Consider the following 18,715-nt stretch of genomic DNA (forward strand, 5'->3'; position numbering starts at 1 on the left):
TTGACCTGGAGGCAAAGATTCCTGTGGCTTCTTCCCCCATAGTTCTCCAACTAAGACTTTCAGTGGCTCTTGAGAGTTACAAATGCAATAATTATCCTCCCTATTCATGGTTTAGACTTTATCACAACATTATTCTTTTTACTCTAAGCTGTTTTAAACACCTTCAGATCATTTATCCAGCTGCATTCATGTCCTTACCATGTCCAATATAATGCATACCTTATCATCTTGTGGTTCACATTGAAAGCTAATTCTTTTATCTTTTCAACTAATCTCCTGGCATTACTGTGAAGATAAATCCCTAATCTCCCTCTCCCTGCTTTTCTGAAGTGACTTTTTTCCTTGACATGTTGTTCACTGTTGCTACAGGTACTTTACTTCTCTAGACCTTGTTACAGAATTTTTGCATAGGTTTCTTAATTATTTTCTTGTTAGAACTTGCACGTCGAATTTGGTACTGTAAAGTTTTCATTGCCTCTCTTACGTTTACCAGTCAACATCCTGTAGGTAGTTTACAGTTACATTCTGTAATGTGGGGCAGTGCACAAATTTCAGGAAGAAGGGAGTAAGGTGAACTGTTACATGTGTTTCTGAAAAGTCCATAAGAGAATCCATATACACCAGAAAACCATGTGCACAGGTTATCCTCTCAGCAGTTGTGGTGTTTTTTTTCCAATTATTCTGCAGTTTAGTCTGTGAAACATCTTCAGTCCTAATTACAGGGCTACAATCTACTGAACAGAGTTACAGCAAAGTAACAGAATTGCAAATAGATTGTTAATAAAATAAAGGCTCACGAAGGAAAGAATTTAAATAAAGGTAGGAGATAGATGAGCAGGATTGTACTAAAGAGTATAGGGGAATTGAGAGGCATGTAAGCAGAGACAATATCCACGTAGAAATGGTTGTGCAGGAGGGTTTTGTTCCCACCCAGAAATCTTACAGCCACCAACATGAGATTTGAAAACATCTTGGGCATGCATCACTGTGTGTCTTTATTTCTCTACAGTGCAACCTTCTCAGTTTCAGTGCTTCTGCCTTGTTTGAAAACTCATCTCATTTTTTTCTGCCTCCTCTAATTTTCATTCTGCTGTTTTCTTACATATTTTTAATACTTATAAATAAATTATTCCAGATCTAGTTAGTTTTCCTGGAATTTTAAGTTCCTATAATGTAACTGACCCGTATGACAAATGCCTGCAGGGCCACTATCAATTGAAATTAGAAGAGCAAATTCCCCACAACTCAATGTAAAGATGTTTGCCTCTATTGTTACATTTCTGTTTTACATGCTGTCAGTTGAATTGTTTTTTTGATTCTCATGCCCTTTTGATGGTGCCTACAATTCTTCATGTTTACAAACACATGAATAAAATGTATGTTACATTATATTCTCAAAAGCTTCAGAAGAAACATCCTAGTTAAGTAGAGGGTCAAGAATGGATTTTAAAAGGCCTGCTATTACCTTTATAAAGTAGGTTCCTTTTAAAACTGTTCTATTTCAAAAGGTTATACTTGATTTTAACAATCTCTCTGAGAAATTATCCTCTTTCAAAATGACAGCACTTCTGAAGTGCAGCTTCTACACAGTTGATCTGGACCTTTATACACTTTTTAAGCAAATGGGAGATTTCTGTTGTCTCCCGAGTTAGAAGTAAGAGATTTCAGTGCACGAACGTATACCAAGTATGCAAGTTCATTTAGCTTATCTAGCTAACCTGAAAGAAGCTGTAATTTTCAAGTTCATTCCTTCTTATTTTTTGAACTCCCACGCTGTCATATGGACACTTCCTTCAATTCTACTTTTCTCTTCTGCAGCAGAAGTGCAGTATTGTTCACTCCACCCTGTATTTTAGTGCCAGTGATCATTCTTGCTGCTTCATGCCCTCCTTAGTCTGCTTCTCTCTTTCCATATTGGATGGTGCTGGAAAGGGTCATATTTTGCCTTCAGCTTTTCAGTGTTAGCTTTGGAAATGGAGAAAAAGGCATCTTAACTAAAAGAATATAGACAATATAGGAATATGGCTGGTATTGCAAACAAAAGCTTAAAAACCTGAATTTGAGTAAAACTGGACATTTTAATGTTGCTCTGAAAGTACCACCTTGGTTGTAAGGGCTTTCCCGGTGGAATTACTTCCAGTCAAGCTAACGTAACAAGTAAAAATTACTGTTTGTACTACTACAGGGATTGGATTGAGTAGATTATAATTGTCAGGGTGCGCTGTGCCAGCATAGGAGAAGTTGCAAAGCTAATTGCATAGTAATTTATGGTTGCTAGCAGTGTTTGGAGGTTACTGTTCAACAAACACGTGCTGTACATATATTTATAGCATGCTTAAGTTTTTGGAGGTGAACTTTAAAATCGAATGAACATGTGTTGAATGGATTATTTCTATCTTCTAGTTTAAGGTTTTTCTTTGTCAGGCAAATATAAAAGCTTCCTTAGAGGATCTCAGTGACAAAATCTCATATATCAGCTGGTAAATATCTAATACCAGGTGAGTGTTACAGTAGTATAAATTTCACCTGAAGGCAGCTTCCTTTAAGCTGAGAGCACTATTTTAGTAATGACCAAGTAGTGTATGGCAACATCTGTAAATTTGGTACAAAATGTTTTACACGTTCTTGTACTTTCACACTTGTTTTTGCTTCAAACCTGTTTAAACTGCTATTTTACTTTAGCGTTTCATTATGAATAACAAGTTTTTCTTTCCAGTCCTTCCATTTCTTGTCAGAGCAGATGTAAAGTGTATCCAGAGCATTTGCACAGGAGCAGTGTTCCAAAATACCATGGTGTTAGAGCACCACCTATAGGGTTTGCGCAAAAATAAAATAAGAAAGTTTCCAGTGAATAGTTGAATGAATACTCAGATAAAATAATATCTTTCTATATTTTGAGCCTTTTTTTATCCCTAGGTATTAGGATGGGCCCTGTGTTCTATGGTTAAAGTATGTTAATACTTAACTGTGCAGCATGAGTGAAGCTGTGATAAGAAACATGAAAAACTGTTTAGAGCAATGTTTTGTTACAGCTGTACTTGAAAACAATATATTTACTGAGTTTTATTTTTGTTTCTAGATTTCTGTATTTAAGCTAATATAGAAAATTCAGGCATACGCCAGCATTTTTATCTTTTAATCATTTTAAATCTATTTTTAGAAATGTCTTTGTTATGCCATATAGAAAGTAATAATTTTTGTATGAAACTTTTTATTGTGTTAGAGCTAGACAATAATTTCAGGTTCTCAGTCTTGAAAAATTATCTTAAAAGCTTGATTGCGGATAAAAATAGAAAAAAATTAATAACCTATTTACAAACTACATTATTACAATATTTGCACTATTACAAATACAGTTCATTCTTCAATGTGTTTGTTCACTGCATCAGTTCTGATTTCTTATTTTAATCAAATACATATTAAAAACAAATTAAAAAAAGCTTTTGATCATCACACAGTAGTGAAAATGCTTCCTCATTTGTAATCATTCCTGTGTTTAAACTACTGTGTGTAGGTGATTGTGCTACCAGTAAAATTTGAGAGCTCACAACTTTTGGACTAGCAGTGAGGAAATTGCCCTCTGTGCTTTTATGTTACAATTATTTTTAATGTGTTTTCTGACTTCTGAAACCTTCTCTGTAATTTCAGTCTCTGTAGCAAGAATATTGTGGCCTTTCTGTTTATGTGAAGGTTGTGTATATGTGTATGACAGGTGTTGGATGAAAGGCTGCAAAGGTGTGTGGTGGGGGAGAACCAGCAAAACAAACCCATAAAACTAGTAAATACAGTACTTGAAATAAAATCAGCAGAGCTGAGAACACTCCACTGAAAGGAACAAGCGGCTGAATTGAGGCCAATGCAGAAAGCTACAACTATAATACAGTAAGAATACAAATGGCCGAGTTACTTCAGTTGCATAGAATTAGTCCTATAAATACAAGCTTTCTAGTCCATTATCAGAATTGTAGTTATGCAAGTCCCTCTTGAGAGTAATCTCTTGTGAACCTAACTTCTAATATCTATAAATGAAGTGTGCTGCAGTAAGTGCTCTTCGCCTTTTGAGCATTTGGAATCGTGTGTAGGAAGATCGTTTCCATGCCAAGGGCTGGAAAGGGGGTATTTAAATGATGACTAGGCACCAGGTCTTCCGAAGACGGAAAATTTCAGCTACTTGATTATTTAGCTTTAATTTATTTTTCATCTTCTAATGCTTTTGTCAGTATAAGATGTAGATGCATGGTTAAATTGAACTGAAACTTAGTGAATGCTAAAAACAGGAAATAAAAAATGTTTTACTTTATTATTAAAGTAGTTGAAGTCTATATAGAATAATCTTTTTTGATCTGTAGTACTGATGGATGTGAGTTTGAACTTCCGCTCCGGCAACACTGGGAAACATCTTTTGGCCGACATATTCCATTATGAACTCCTTTAGACGTTGTTGTTACACGTCATCTAACTCAGTGTGATATTTTCCCTGATTATTGCAGATTGACTTTTTTGTGTGTGTCCTACTGGCTTTAAAAAAATATGGAATTAAATCAAATTGCTTTCAATATATATGTATTTTTTAGCTTGTGGAGATATTCCAGAACAAATTCGATCACCGAGTGGGACAATCACAAGTCCAGGGTGGCCCTCTGAGTATCCTGCCCGAATCAACTGTAGCTGGTACATCCATGCAAACCCAGGAGAGATTATTACTATAAGGTACCAGTGTTTTGGTATTAACCATGTGGATTGAAGTATTGACTAGACATTTTTAACTGCTAATTATGTATGTACTAATTTTCTCTTCCTGTAAATGTAGGATTTCTGTTTTGATTTCTGCTTTTCCTTTTATCTGATTTGCTCTCACTCAGCCATGTAGCATTTGTTTTCAACTAGAGAATCAGTGACTAGAAAAAGTTTCCATGTGCTCATTTGTTTGATTTCTTTTTAATGTCCCTGAAATATAAGTATTTTGTATAAAGAACATGTAGGGGAATTCTGTAATGCTTCATTGCTATGAAGTCTCATGGTGTGCTTAAAAATGGCAGGGTAAAATACTAAAGCAATGGATATGATTGCAGTTTTGGAAATGCTGAGTTTTTGGTGGAAGGAGCTCTTCACAGTTTCATGTATCTTGTAACTTTTCTAAAGAAGTAATGTAAAAAAGTTGTATCATAGGTTTAAGTTCTCATCAGTTCATTCCCCGTTACTGCCACAAGGGAAATCTAGGCTTGATTTAGCTTCAAGATAGAAATAGTACTGCTTCATAGGCTGATCATGAAACTGCGTTAGTTGCAGATTTACTTCAGTATTTCAGTACAAACTTGCTGACCTAAGAAGCAGTTCTTTGTTATGAAGTATTTGTTTTGACATCAGTTACTTGTTTAAAGTACTGCTTTTTAATTTAAACAATCTTTCTACTGAATACTAAATCGGTGTAAATGCAAAGTAGGTAGAATTGTTCATCCGTTAGAATGCTGTAACTTTTTCATACTGTTAATTTTTATTAAAACTTACCCTTGTTTTCCTGTCACATTGTTGTTTTTTCCCCCCCTCATAGATTGCACATTTCATTTCTGGTTTACTGCTCTGTTGACCTGTTTTGCCCAGACTGTCTCCCCCTTCATACTTCAAGACATAATGCATGGTAATGGCATAGTTGTAGCCATACCATGACATTCCATGACATACCTGTTGGGTAACAGAGTAGTGCAACTGGGAGAAAATGTTACCTGAAATCGTAGTTTTGAACAGTTTAGCAGTATTTATAATGTCAAGTCCTATCGTTGGCTAAGTGTAGCATTAGCTAAAGTTCTGATGAAATCTGAGTTAAGTAAAACCACTTAGTAGTATATGAAAGTCATTAAATAAGATTCAAAGACAATGTAATGAACAGAATTTCTTTTGTTTGTTTGTTTGTTTTTAGATGAAGGCTTAATGTATTTTTTGTAGCAAAACTGAACTACTTTAAGTAGTGGATGAATATTTTGGTTGACAAAATGGATTCTTGTTGTCCTCATGAAAGTATCATCACCACAAGTTTAAATCCTATTCTTACATGGATAGAGAAGCTGCTCTTTTTATTTCAGACCAAAAAAGAATTCAGAGCTAATTTCCATGTTTATGTGGAGTAATTCATCAGCTTGGTTGTGTAATACCCAATTCAGTAGCAATTTTGACTTTTTTTTTCTTTCTTTAAGCTTTCAAGATTTTGATGTTCAGGGATCACGACGATGCAGCTCAGACTGGTTAACAATTGGAAGCTACAAGAATATCGAAGGCTATAGAGCATGTGGCTCCTCCATTCCATCACCGTACATTTCTTCACAGGATCATGTTTGGATCAGGTTTCATTCAGATGATAGCATCTCCAGAAAAGGCTTCAGATTAGCCTACTTTGCTGGTATGTTTCAAATGATACCCGGTACAGTATGGTGGTGGTGGGGAGTTGTTTTGAGAACTACTTCCTTGTAGCAGGGTAGACTGTAGTCAGTTCAAGGCTTATTGAAATCAGGAAAAATATGTTATGCAAAATTTTGATCCCGTGTACAACCTGAATATTCAAAGTGGGAATCAGTGATTACAGTAATGAGAAGAGTGAATAATTATGGGAGGAAAATGGTTCACTATTAATACTAGGCAACTAGAGTGGCTTTTTTTAACGTAGTTTAAGATCTGAAATCTCTTCATCAGACTAAAATTAGTTTGTTTAAATAGTTGGGTAGACTTCTGAGTACTGTAAATATGGCAAGAGAGGGAAGAAATGGCAGGATTTTCCTATACAAATTGCATCATTTTCCCCCATCTACAGAGTGTATACTGTCTTTAACTTAAAAAAAGAAATAATAAAACCCACAACATATTAATATGATTACTCTAGCCAAGTACACACATGGTTCTGTACATGCAAAACTCAGGTAATTTGAGTACGTGATACAAGCTAGTTACCAGTAGTGCTAGATTGAGACTCTTTTGTGGGCAGTTCTTGCTCTGGTAGCTGTTGCCAAGAGAGAGAAGGAAGCCGGTCATGGGTAAAGACTAGTTCCAAACTTTTTTCTGGCCTTAAGAACTGTTACAATTTTATGTAATAGCATAATTAGGGTGTTCTATGTCCTGATCATCCCAAATACTGTATTAGATTCTTCTGTGCTTTCATAATGGTTTCACACTGCCTTGCTCCCTCCTGGCGTTTGCCATATCCACTCTGGCTTGCTCCAAAACTCTGTGTGCCAACTTTTAACTACTCGCCTCTATAAAACAATTCATACTCTTACACCCATCCACTGCAACACAGCTTCAAAACTATTCCACCACGATTCAGTCAAACAAGGCCTGATGTCCTCTAGCCTAAGCCATATTTGCTAGTGTTCTCCGTTCTGTGCTCTTTCTGCCTAATGGCTTCCTCCACCCTGTCAGAGTGTTTCACAAACCTGAAGCTTCCGGGTGGGCTTATCCCTGCCTATCACCTGTTTTCAAGCCTATAAAAAAGTTCCCTCTATGGTTCGGCTTATCACAGCTTAGCAAGTCTGGGAGAGGTAATGCAGCCTTGCATTTAACGCTGGCTCAGCTTTCAGGGCGATGTTCTACCTGGGTTTTATTTACTGTTTCACCAAAAAAGATGATGGGGATGGGGGGGGGGGGGGGAAGCCACTGTCTAATCAGTCATCCTCTATTACTGTTTCTGCTAGCTGCACGTCTGCACACTGTTAACCTGCGTGAGGCATCGGCTTCTGCCCTGTTTATCTCACTGTCCTTGTAGGCACAGAGGAAAGGCAGCATTCCTGTCTGAAAGGCTTTGGGAAAGAACGGTGTTTTGGGTAAGGGTATGGAATGGGCAGAGGCAGGCCACAGGCCAGTAGAGTTTTTTCTGAAATTCCTTTCCCCTTTTTTTTCCCTCCAATCTTGAAATAGTTGCATTATGTATTCCCTCTTGGAAGAAGCTGTAACATTTTCAACAATAAGAATTTCTTTCTGTCACTTGCTTTCTTCTTGTTAGTGTGATAACAGTAGTACTCAGTTTAGAGTAGTTAAGACATTAATCCTGTGTTTTTTAAATGGCTGAAAAATAAATTGGTTGGGGTTTGTTGTTTTGTTTTGGCGCTTGTTTGTTTGTTTTGGGGGGGTTGCCAATTTTTTTAAAAAAACAAGCTTTCCTGAAACTTTGCCTTGGTCCCTATGTTCGATAGGATACTTAGGAGGAGGTATTTTGTGGTTGAGGTGGAAGCATAGTGTTTCAGTGATCTGATCAGAGTGGTATTCCAATGTTATAAAATGACCTGTGTATAGGAGAAGATTTGACAAATCTGCTTTAATAATGATCTAATCATTTCTGCTTTCAAGTGTCAGGAGGCTCATGGAATGCTAACATTTTTGCTATACATTCAACTGTGCCATTATGTTGTTTAATTTCTTCTCATTAGCATGATGCAGTAGTACTCAGTTTAATGCCTCAATAGCCTTTTTAATTCAGTGGTGTTAAGGCTAATCTCAAAGGTGGTGTGTGATCTTAGAAAAATGGAAAATAATAGTAATAGTTTGGTTACATGGATGCAAGTTAGCCCTGCTTGTGCTGGAATGATAGAAACAATACAGGTTACAGGCACAAAAGGGATCATTAGAGAGCCTCATGTTTAAAATCTGATGAGGAAGATGGACCATGTGAATTGTTTGAATTCTTGTAAATAATATCTTTCAGGTAAATATTCATGTTCCTTTTTAAACAAACAAAACAGTAACAACTTCTCCTTGTCACTTTACTTGTCTCCCCTTTGTTGTCTTCCCACTGTTTCTAATTTTTCAGCCTCTTTATGGGTATCAGAATAGGATGGACTTTACTAATGGTAATGTGGAGTGGAAAATAGAGTTATTAAAAGTACAGAGGTCTGTGTTCACTGCAAATGCATGGAAAGATGGTGTTAGTCCTTTGGCTACACCTGCGCATGGGTTCTGTTAATTATTGTGTACTACCCTGAAGTACTTTGTGGTACAGCTTCCAAAGGTAGTCTTATTAGCACATCTCTTATTTAATGACTCTAATTTTTGATTCATTTGTAAACTTTGCTGATTTAATGACTTAGGATTGGTGATTAAAAATGCAAAATCAGGATCAAGTAGGCATCTCTTTTCAGGGATGTTTCAAAGCCTGCAGAAGGAAGAGTTTAGGTTGAAATCATATCCTGTTTTGCTACTACAATTGCTATTAATATTTACAGCTCCATGTTATAGCTTTCTACTCTACCTTTCCCAGGTTCTGCAAGGTAGAAGCATTAGACTAGAGTATAATCAGTACTTGAACAAGTTCAGTGATGACACATGCATATTTTGCTATATTGCCCTCCACCTGTGGAGCACGGTCATTCAGTGTAGGCAAGACAAGTCTGGTAGTTCAGGTTTTGCTCTCCTTTCACTCTCTGTCAGCAAATTGGTTGACTTAAACACTCTTCAGCAGTGCTTATAACATTTATCGCTCTTGCATTTGTGACATTTTTAAAATGTTGACATTGCACTTTTTTTTTTATTTAAAGAAAAGGTTGTTTCAAGGTAGAGTATTTCTTTTTAATGCTTTCTAAGATACTAAAATAGCAAAAAGGGGAACAGAGGTCTGATATGGCTTGACCTATCACAGCAGATTAGTTGCAGCAAGGGAAATTCAGGCTAGATATGAGGACTTTTATCACTTCATATGGTTAAGCAGTGGAATTTTGAAAATACTCGATTGGACAAGGCCCTGAAGAACCCAATCAGACTTCAGTTAGTCTTGCTTTGAGCAGATGATTTGATTAGGTGACCTCCAGAGATCCATTCCAATCTGAATTGTTCTCTTGTAAAACAAGATAGAACCAACTTCTCCTGGGAAAGTCTGTATTTCAGTAAGTTCATGCTGCCGTTTCTGTTCCTTTTTTAAAACCCTAAGTATAGTGGTATTTGTGGTATTTATATTTAGTATATATTTGTCTAGTGTATTTCCTGAATTACTGCTGTGTTGCACCATCTGCATTGCAGAATTCCTTTTTTTTTTTTTTTCCTTTTCCCCTTGCAAGATTGACCATGGCAGTTTGTTTTATAACCAATTTTACAGTCTGTACCATGGTGTTTAGAAATTGCAGTGATTTTAAATGATACAGCGCTATTTGACTCAGCTATGTTGTTGCAGAGCTGAAATAGCTTTCTTCCCAGTTATGCTTCTGTGGTTAAATGTGGTTGGAACTTGAATAAATGAAGGCCTGAAAAAAAATACATTCTTGATGTTACAAGCATGGTAGTAGCCAGTAGTCCACATTTTCTTACATAAAGGTGTCTCTTGACGTTTTTTTTTCCAGACTGTTAAAAAAAACCCAACAAAAAACAAACCAAACAAAAAAACCCCAAATACCAACAACAACAAAAAAACAAACGCAAAAAATACCCCAAACAGACCAAAAATCCCAGATTTCCATATTTTCTGGACCACTACTTGGATCCTTAACTTTTAACGTATAATTTTGTGTTCAAGCAAGCATGTGTTTCTGAGTTTGCTGCACTCCTTAATTGCTGGAGGAGGCGCAGGAGCAAACGGTGGGAAGAGGTGAGAACAGAGGTTTCCTTTTGGTAGTAATAGATAATCTTGAGCTGTCAGCTTCTCTTTTGCCATAGATCCTCTGGTACAAAGTAGGAACCTATGAAAACAGGAGAGAGTTTTGACTGCTTTTACAAGAATTTGAGGAGGTAACTGGTAGTGCAGGACAAAATATTTCTGTATTTTGAGTGATAGAAGAGACAAACATTTTTCTGATTGACTTTTAGCACCTTAGAAGCCAGATTTTGCAGTCACTATATAAATGAACGTTGTTTTCTTGCTTGGCTAAAGTTATTTGACTGATAGAAGCTAAGGATGAGGCTCATGCTGATGTGCTGACAGAATTTTAACTTGAAAAAAATGTGTTGTCTTGCAACTTAATGAAAGTTGTGGTGATTTACACAGACTTTAAATAGTTGTTTTCCCATTCTGAACTACCTGGTGCAGAAAGTGACACAAACCATAATTATATGAATTCTAAAAAGAAAATATATTTTTAATTACTCTTTCTTCCTTTCAGGGAAATCTGATGAACCAAATTGTGATTGTGACCAGTTTCATTGTGCTAATGGGAAGTGCATTCCAGAAAGTTGGAAATGTAATAATATGGATGAATGCGGAGACAACTCGGATGAAGAAATCTGTGCCAAGGCTAGTCCTCCAACAGCTTCATCCTTTCAACCTTGTGCTTACAATCAGTTCCAGTGTCTTTCTCGCTTCACCAAGCTTTACACTTGCCTTCCAGAATCTTTAAAATGTGATGGTAACATCGATTGTCTTGACCTAGGAGATGAAATAGACTGTGATGTGCCAACATGTGGGCAGTGGTTAAAATACTTTTATGGTACTTTCAGTTCTCCCAACTATCCTGACTTCTATCCACCTGGAAGCAATTGCACCTGGCTGATAGACACTGGTGACCATCGCAAAGTAATTTTGCGATTCACTGATTTTAAACTTGATGGTACAGGTTATGGAGACTATGTCAAAATATATGATGGATTAGAGGAGAATCCACGGAGGCTGTTGCGTGTGCTAACAGCATTTGACTCTCATGCTCCCCTCACAGTTGTTTCATCCTCAGGACAGGTAAGAGTGCATTTTTGTGCTGACAAAGTGAATGCTGCAAGAGGATTCAATGCCACCTATCAAGTAGATGGCTTCTGTTTGCCCTGGGAAATCCCATGCGGTGGAAATTGGGGTTGCTACACAGAACAGCAACGCTGTGATGGCTACTGGCACTGTCCAAATGGAAGGGATGAAACCAACTGCACCATGTGCCAAAGAGATGAGTTTCCCTGCTCTCGAAACGGTGTTTGCTACCCTCGTTCAGATCGCTGTAACTACCAGAATCATTGCCCGAATGGTTCAGATGAAAAAAACTGTTTCTTCTGTCAGCCAGGAAATTTTCATTGTAAAAATAACCGCTGTGTGTTTGAGAGCTGGGTTTGTGATTCTCAAGATGACTGTGGTGATGGCAGTGATGAAGAGAATTGCCCGGTCATTGTGCCCACTAGAGTAATAACTGCCGCTGTCATTGGGAGTCTTATTTGCGGATTGCTGCTTGTCATTGCACTGGGATGTACTTGTAAATTGTACTCACTCAGGATGTTTGAGCGAAGGTAGGTAGAGCAGATGGTCTCAAGAACCTAATTTTTTTAATATTTTCATATCTTTTATTGTTGTATTTGAAACATTTTTATTGACACACAGTTATTGTTGCATGTGATTTATAAAGGCGTTTTTCTGTGTTCTTTGACAGTAAAAAGAGTGTAGTTAACCAAAGTCATAGAGTATCTCGGGTTGGAAGGGACCCATAAGGATCATAAAGTCCAATGCCCAGATCCTCTAACTAACCTCTAACCCAGGACTAACAAAAACTAAACCATATAGCTAAGAGCGTTGCCCAGATGCTCCTTGAAGACTAACAGTCTTCGTGCTGTGACCGCTGCCCTACAGAGCCAGTTCCAGTGATCAGCCACCCTCTCAGTGAAGGAAAGGGGACAGAAGTATATTCTGATCACTTAACTATTAGGCTTTTGGTTTTGTTACCAAAAAGGAAGTGTGGAAAATCTGCATTTCTGCAATTAAATCTCTCAATTCTGTATTTAACAGTATGTTTCTTCTATTGTAGACTATCTCATACAAGGATTACATATTCTTCAATTTTTATAAAATAATATAAGCATCTTTTGTGGTGCCTTTTCTATTTAGCCCCTTTTTTTAAAGGAATTTATTGTTGGGTTGATTTTCTTGTTCTCTGAGTTGGACAGACCCATAGGAACAACTGCAAGGACTTACTGTATATTCTTTGTCAATTAAATCAATAACAATTTAACTGCTGAAACTTACTATTTCAGATTTTAATAGTTTGATGTAGTTTTACTCTTAAATATATTTACATACATCTTCTATATTATGAAATTTCTTTTTCCTTTTGAAAGATCATTTGAAACTCATTTGTCAAGGGTTGAGGCTGAACTGTTGAGAAGAGAAGCTCCTCCATCCTATGGACAGTTAATTGCCCAGGGTTTAATTCCACCAGTTGAAGATTTTCCCGTTTGTTCACCAAATCAGGTAAGATTCCAAAATAGCAGCCAAACCACTTAAATTTTAAGGAGACTGAAATAAAGATATTTTAACTTTTATCTGCATTTTTCTTCTTCTGTAGCATTTCCTTTCCTCCCTTTCAGGCCAATGCTAATATTAAGGATTAGCCATAGGGCAAAATCACGCGGTGGTAGCACCACAGAGTTTTCTTTGCATGTTTTTTTCTTATTGAATGCCAGTAATGCACACTATAGAATCCCTCTTGCGTGAAAAGTAATAGATTGGTAGATGTAGTTTTGTGGTCTGTATTGATGTTGTTGTATAAGTCAAGATTGTAAGATACCACTTTGAAATTTGGGAAAGAAGAAGCTATACTGCGATATTAACTACCATAAAATACAGAATAGTGGGGAGCAGGCTGTCACATTCAAAAATAATGAAAAAGTCATTCTACAACATGGACACCTCCATGATAATGTTTTTTTTACTGTTACTTAATCAATGAAGTTGCATTGTTTAAAATAAGTGTTTTGCGGAGGAAAGAACATCAGTTGAAGATTAAAAGCTTGAAATGTAAATTGAATTCTATAAATTATAAAGCTCAAATTCAATTTTTAATATGGTTAAGTGTTGGGGCAAGGGAGTCAAGTCAGGTTGCGTGCAACTACCTTTGTTTTCAGCAATATATAAATCTTAAGATTGCAAATCTGTGTAGGACTGAAGATACCTAGTTGAGATTTCCTAGAAGTCGGTAGTGTCAAGCTAGAGGAATCTTGGTTGTTCTGATCTGTATGTAATGCTTTCCGCCTAAAACTGATACATGCCTTCAGAGATGGATTTTCAAGGATGGATAGTAGTCTCTCCAGTAGCTTTTGAAAGAAAGGCTACTGAACTCAAATATAATTCTATGAACTATTGGAACAGGTTGTGCGTGAAGTATTGTTTGGATACTGTGCTGTGTATGCCTTGTGGCATTTAGAGGATTGTGGAAGGGAACTGAAGGTGACAGCATGAGGACACTGAAGTTCAGTGTTCATAAACAAAGTGAAATATATGCATACATGTTAAGTGTTTATTTGGGGGGGGGAAAGGCTATTCTGATGGATATTCTATATTTTCGCCATAATCTTCATTAAAAGATGGAAATATGGACTTGATCCAGTAATTAAAGATATCAGTGAGTATTTTCAGAATCATGGGCATAACAACAGATCTTCTACCCTAGTATGTGAGAACTGAGCTACTTAGCTGAGGCGCTGTTTTTTTATGTAAGCTTGAGTAAGGGACCCCCGAGTCAAAGGTGTTAATATGCTTGTGTTACCTTACAATTTAAGTTACAAAGTTTTAAGTGGAAGAATTCAGGCATGCATTGTTCTATAGCTGAGTGACTAGAAAATGTATACCGAATTTGGGGAGTGTATGGTTTAGAACACAAAAGATAATTTTAATTAAACAAGCATTAAAGCATTTTGAAACTGAAATTAACTGATTATGCCAGAATGGGAAAGAAAATCAAACTACAAGCCTCTGCTAGAGAGGATATTTAATTTAGTCTCTATTCTTGGCAGCCCCATGGTAGTGGATAAGGAAAGGTCACCTCTGTTAATAACAATCTTTCTGGAAGATTTTGTTTTAAAATCCTAAAGTTCTTGTGGCATGTTTCTATGTACTGTGCTCTAAAATCCACAGTACTTCATCTTCTTGGCAAGATTGTGTGTAGCAGATCTTGCCTTGCATACCTGCTGTGCTGGGTCTGCACTGAATCTGTGTATGTACTTTTTTGTAATTAGTATTCCATATCCAGGTTATAGTGCTTGGTTTGCACTTTGCCTTTATTTAAATTTGGGCAGAAATGTACCTTACATACTTCATTGCTCTTTCATTCCCCTTTTTCTTTCATATGTATTTCCACTTAATTTCCCTGTTCATTATTTTTTCCTGGAGAAAATCTAGACTTTTTCATGCCTGGTTGGTTTTTGAAATAGCCTATTGCTACATACACCAGATCCTTAATATTAAAGATGCAACATTTTTTAGTTACTTAAGACTCTACATATAACCTGTGGTTATATGCTGTTTTCCACAGTAGTTGTTCCTTTGTTAGAATAGTGCCAACATACTGTCAACACTTGATTGTTGCTTGTCTTCTCATTTAGGCTTCAGTTCTGGAAAACCTGAGGCTGGCAGTGCGATCTCAGCTTGGATTTACCTCAATCAGACTTCCTATTGCTGGCAGATCAAGTAACATTTGGAATCGAATTTTTAATTTTGCAAGGTCACGGCATTCTGGATCATTGGCATTGGTCTCAGCGGATGGAGACGATGTTGCCAGCCAAAGTACTAGTAGAGAAGCTGAAAGAAATAATACTCACAGAAGTCTGTTTTCAGTTGAATCTGATGATACAGACACAGAAAATGAAAGAAGAGACACAGCAGGAGCAGTTGGTGGTGTTGCTGCCACCTTGCCTCAGAAAGTCCCTCCTGCAACAGCAATAGAAGCAACAGTCGGAGCGTGTGGGAGTTCCTCTGCTCAGAGCAGCAGTAGCGGTAACACGGATAGTGGAAGAGAAGTGACAAGTGTAGAGCCCCCAAGCACAAGTCCCGCACGTCACCAGCTCACTAGTGCGCTCAGTCGTATGACTCAAGGCTTACGCTGGGTACGCTTTACTTTAGGGAGATCAAGCTCAGTGAATCAGAACCAAAGTCCTTTGAGACAGCTTGATAATGGGGTAAGTGGAAGAGAAGAGGATGATGATGTTGAAATGTTAATTCCAGTCTCTGATGTAGCATCAGACTTTGACATGAATGACTGTTCAAGACCTCTACTTGATCTCAGCTCAGATCAAGGACCAGGGCTTAGACAGCCTTACAGTGCAACACATCACGGTGTAAGGTCATGCAGTCGAGATGGCCCCTGTGAGAGCTGTGGCATCGTACACACTGCCCAGATACCTGACACTTGCTTAGAAGCAACAGTGAAAAATGAAACTAGTGACGATGAGGCACTATTACTCTGCTAGGTACGGATTGTTTAGGAAAGATTGTGTACAAGTTGGAGCAATATCTGTCATTGTTTTGTACTTCACAGTTAAAACTAGTTTTTAGTTTTAAAAAAATCCAGGACAACATTATGTTAAAACTATTTTAGCCTGTGTGGTTGATTAAACTTCTTATACTGGATGATGTTATGGAACTATTAGAGGAAACATTTTAATGGCTTTGAAAGCACAGCGTGTGTGTATCCAGTATAATCCGAATACTCTTTAAACGGAAGTTTTCCCAGTTAGTTTCAAATTTAGTTTATCCTGGTACTGTAGTTCAAACCAGAAACAGGGCTGCTCAAGACTTACTTGGCTGCCTGTTTAACCCCATATTAACAGGTGAATTTGTACAGAATTATTTTACTTTAGGAATTGACTCTGTTGTATTATTGCCAGCATACTTATAACTTAATATACTAAATACTGGTAAGGATTGTTAATGTAAAATATGTACTTTTCTTTGAGTTTATACAACATTTTGTCTAAATATTCTTGAATTTCATCATAATGTGAACTTATTTAAAGGGAGGAGAAACTTTCTCCAGGAGCATTCTTTTTCTTTCAGAAGTACAAAATGTAATGATTTGTGAAATTTAAATATAATAGATAAACTGATGGCAAAAGCTTTTATAGCACTGACTTTCCTAAACTGCAGTCTAATATGGTACAGCCAAATAGTATTTAAAATCCCCAGTTGTTAGTCTTTTCGATTTGAAGTAAAAAAGGGCCGAAGATATTACAATATGTGTTGGTTCTTTAAATATCCAATATGTACAAATACACTACAGAGTAAGTTCCAACTGGTAATAGATCTTTCCCTAATACTGTAGGGTATAAAGCTTGTTTGGACTCAAGGGATTTGCACTAAATCATATTAAGGTCTCTAATGAGCTTAGTGCACAAGCACTATCACTTTAAGTACTATTATTGTCTAATATTGCAATGGCTATATATTTCCATGGCTCTTTTCTTGGGGTGTTGCATTTTTGTTGCAATTGAATTTGCTTTACGATTTCCCTATTTATTCGTTGTATTTAAAAACTGGTTTACTTGGTTGCAGACTGGTTGTTTAAAAAAAAATCCCTTTGAGTGTATTTTCTTATGATATTACATGTTGGAGCAAAACAGGTCAGTGGGAGAAAAAGCTCATAACTTCCAATTTTGTGATAAGCAGGTTAATATGTGGCTACTTGCGTGACAACAAGAATCTACACCTTTTAAAACAAAAATGTCAACTACTGTTTTATTTATTCTTTGCCAGTCTGTTTTTAGTAGGCTTAAAGATCCAGTATGAAATGTATTTGTGTGTGATTGTATGCTATTTATTAAATTTTAAATACTTTGTTGAATGTCATTTTAAAGCATGTTTAAAGTCTTGTGCATTTCTGTCGTGTTATGCTGTCGGGCAGAACTGACTAAAATGTTTTAATATGTATCAAAATTAAATTGAATTTTTGTTATGATTTTGAGGTACTTTTTAAAGATAAATCTAAGGTCTGTCTGGCTTTTTATTTTATTTTTTTAAAATCCTCATCTCCGAAGTACAAGTCACATGCAGAAGAAACAAATAATTGAATGGATTCCAAAGTATATATCTTCTCCCTCTTCTCTTCATTCACAGACACTGGGATGAGAAAAATAAACAATTTTACCATCTGGTTGATTTTATTCATGAAATTTAGCAGGTAAATTCTGAGTTCGGGACACAGTTATGTAGATTTGTGCTTTTGAGGAACCTTATGTGCAATACAGTTGTGAAAGATTTTATTATAATGACCCATGTGGTTTCAAGTTTCAGAACAGGTCACATCACACTGGTACCAGATCAGGTACATATTGGCCCATAATTGCATATACTCAAGTAAAAGTCATCAATGGCCATTTTTATTCACATTGAATAATATCTAAATCTGTGGGTAATCTTTAGTCTGATTTCAGTGGCATTGCTTATAGAGCAGGCAACTTTGCAGTATGAACATGATAATACACCCTGAAATATATGTGAACAGTATGTCCTGGTATAAAATACTGGGTTTTTAAACCTTCCTAACTCATTAGAAAGTAGTTATGGAAATGTTTGTCCCTGAGGCAGATAACATTTTTGAAGAAAGAGTCTTCACAGAAGGCTTTTGGTGTTGAACACACACAGTGATCTCAATTTGTTCCATCAGATGCCCCAACTAGCATGTACCTATGGACTCCATATTGCAGATGTAAAAAGAACACAATGTTTAATTTGTTTTAAAGGAGAAATACTACACATTTAACTGAGAAGTTGGATTTGATTGAGAATTTGGAAAACTGTAAATAAAATTCATATTTGTATGAGGCTAATTTGTTGCAGTGATTTTTTTTTCTTAGTGATTTCAAAGTGTGATCAATTTTTCTTTTGATTAATGTATTAGTGGGTGGTGGTCTGTTTTGTTTGTTTTTACTGAGACTTCCATTAATTCTACACTTTATTCTGGAGTGCTTGAATGAGTACTTTGTTTAAATGATTCTTGATTTAGCTATACTAACAGTGCGGGGGGCATTTTGAACAAAAGTCTGAATGATTCGCTGTGGAATTATTTTCTGT

The 18,715-nt window shown here is 36.5% G+C and overlaps 1 protein-coding gene across 1 annotated transcript in view; it reads left to right on the forward strand.

Annotated features, from left to right (window-relative positions):
• Positions 1-18,471, forward strand: part of LRP12 (LDL receptor related protein 12) — a 48,839-nt gene extending 30,368 nt beyond the window's left edge. Inside the window, exons 3-7 of the mRNA XM_056331399.1 lie at positions 4,575-4,710; positions 6,192-6,394; positions 11,067-12,168; positions 12,991-13,123; positions 15,253-18,471. Coding sequence (XP_056187374.1) covers positions 4,575-4,710; positions 6,192-6,394; positions 11,067-12,168; positions 12,991-13,123; positions 15,253-16,116 — 2,438 coding nt within the window. The 3' untranslated portion in view covers positions 16,117-18,471. The remainder of the gene's footprint in view (positions 1-4,574; positions 4,711-6,191; positions 6,395-11,066; positions 12,169-12,990; positions 13,124-15,252) is intronic.
• The last annotated feature ends 244 nt before the right edge of the window (positions 18,472-18,715 follow it).

The sequence above is a fragment of the Falco biarmicus genome, chromosome 3, assembly GCF_023638135.1.
Source record: "Falco biarmicus isolate bFalBia1 chromosome 3, bFalBia1.pri, whole genome shotgun sequence".
In the NCBI taxonomy this organism is placed as follows: Eukaryota; Metazoa; Chordata; class Aves; order Falconiformes; family Falconidae; genus Falco; species Falco biarmicus.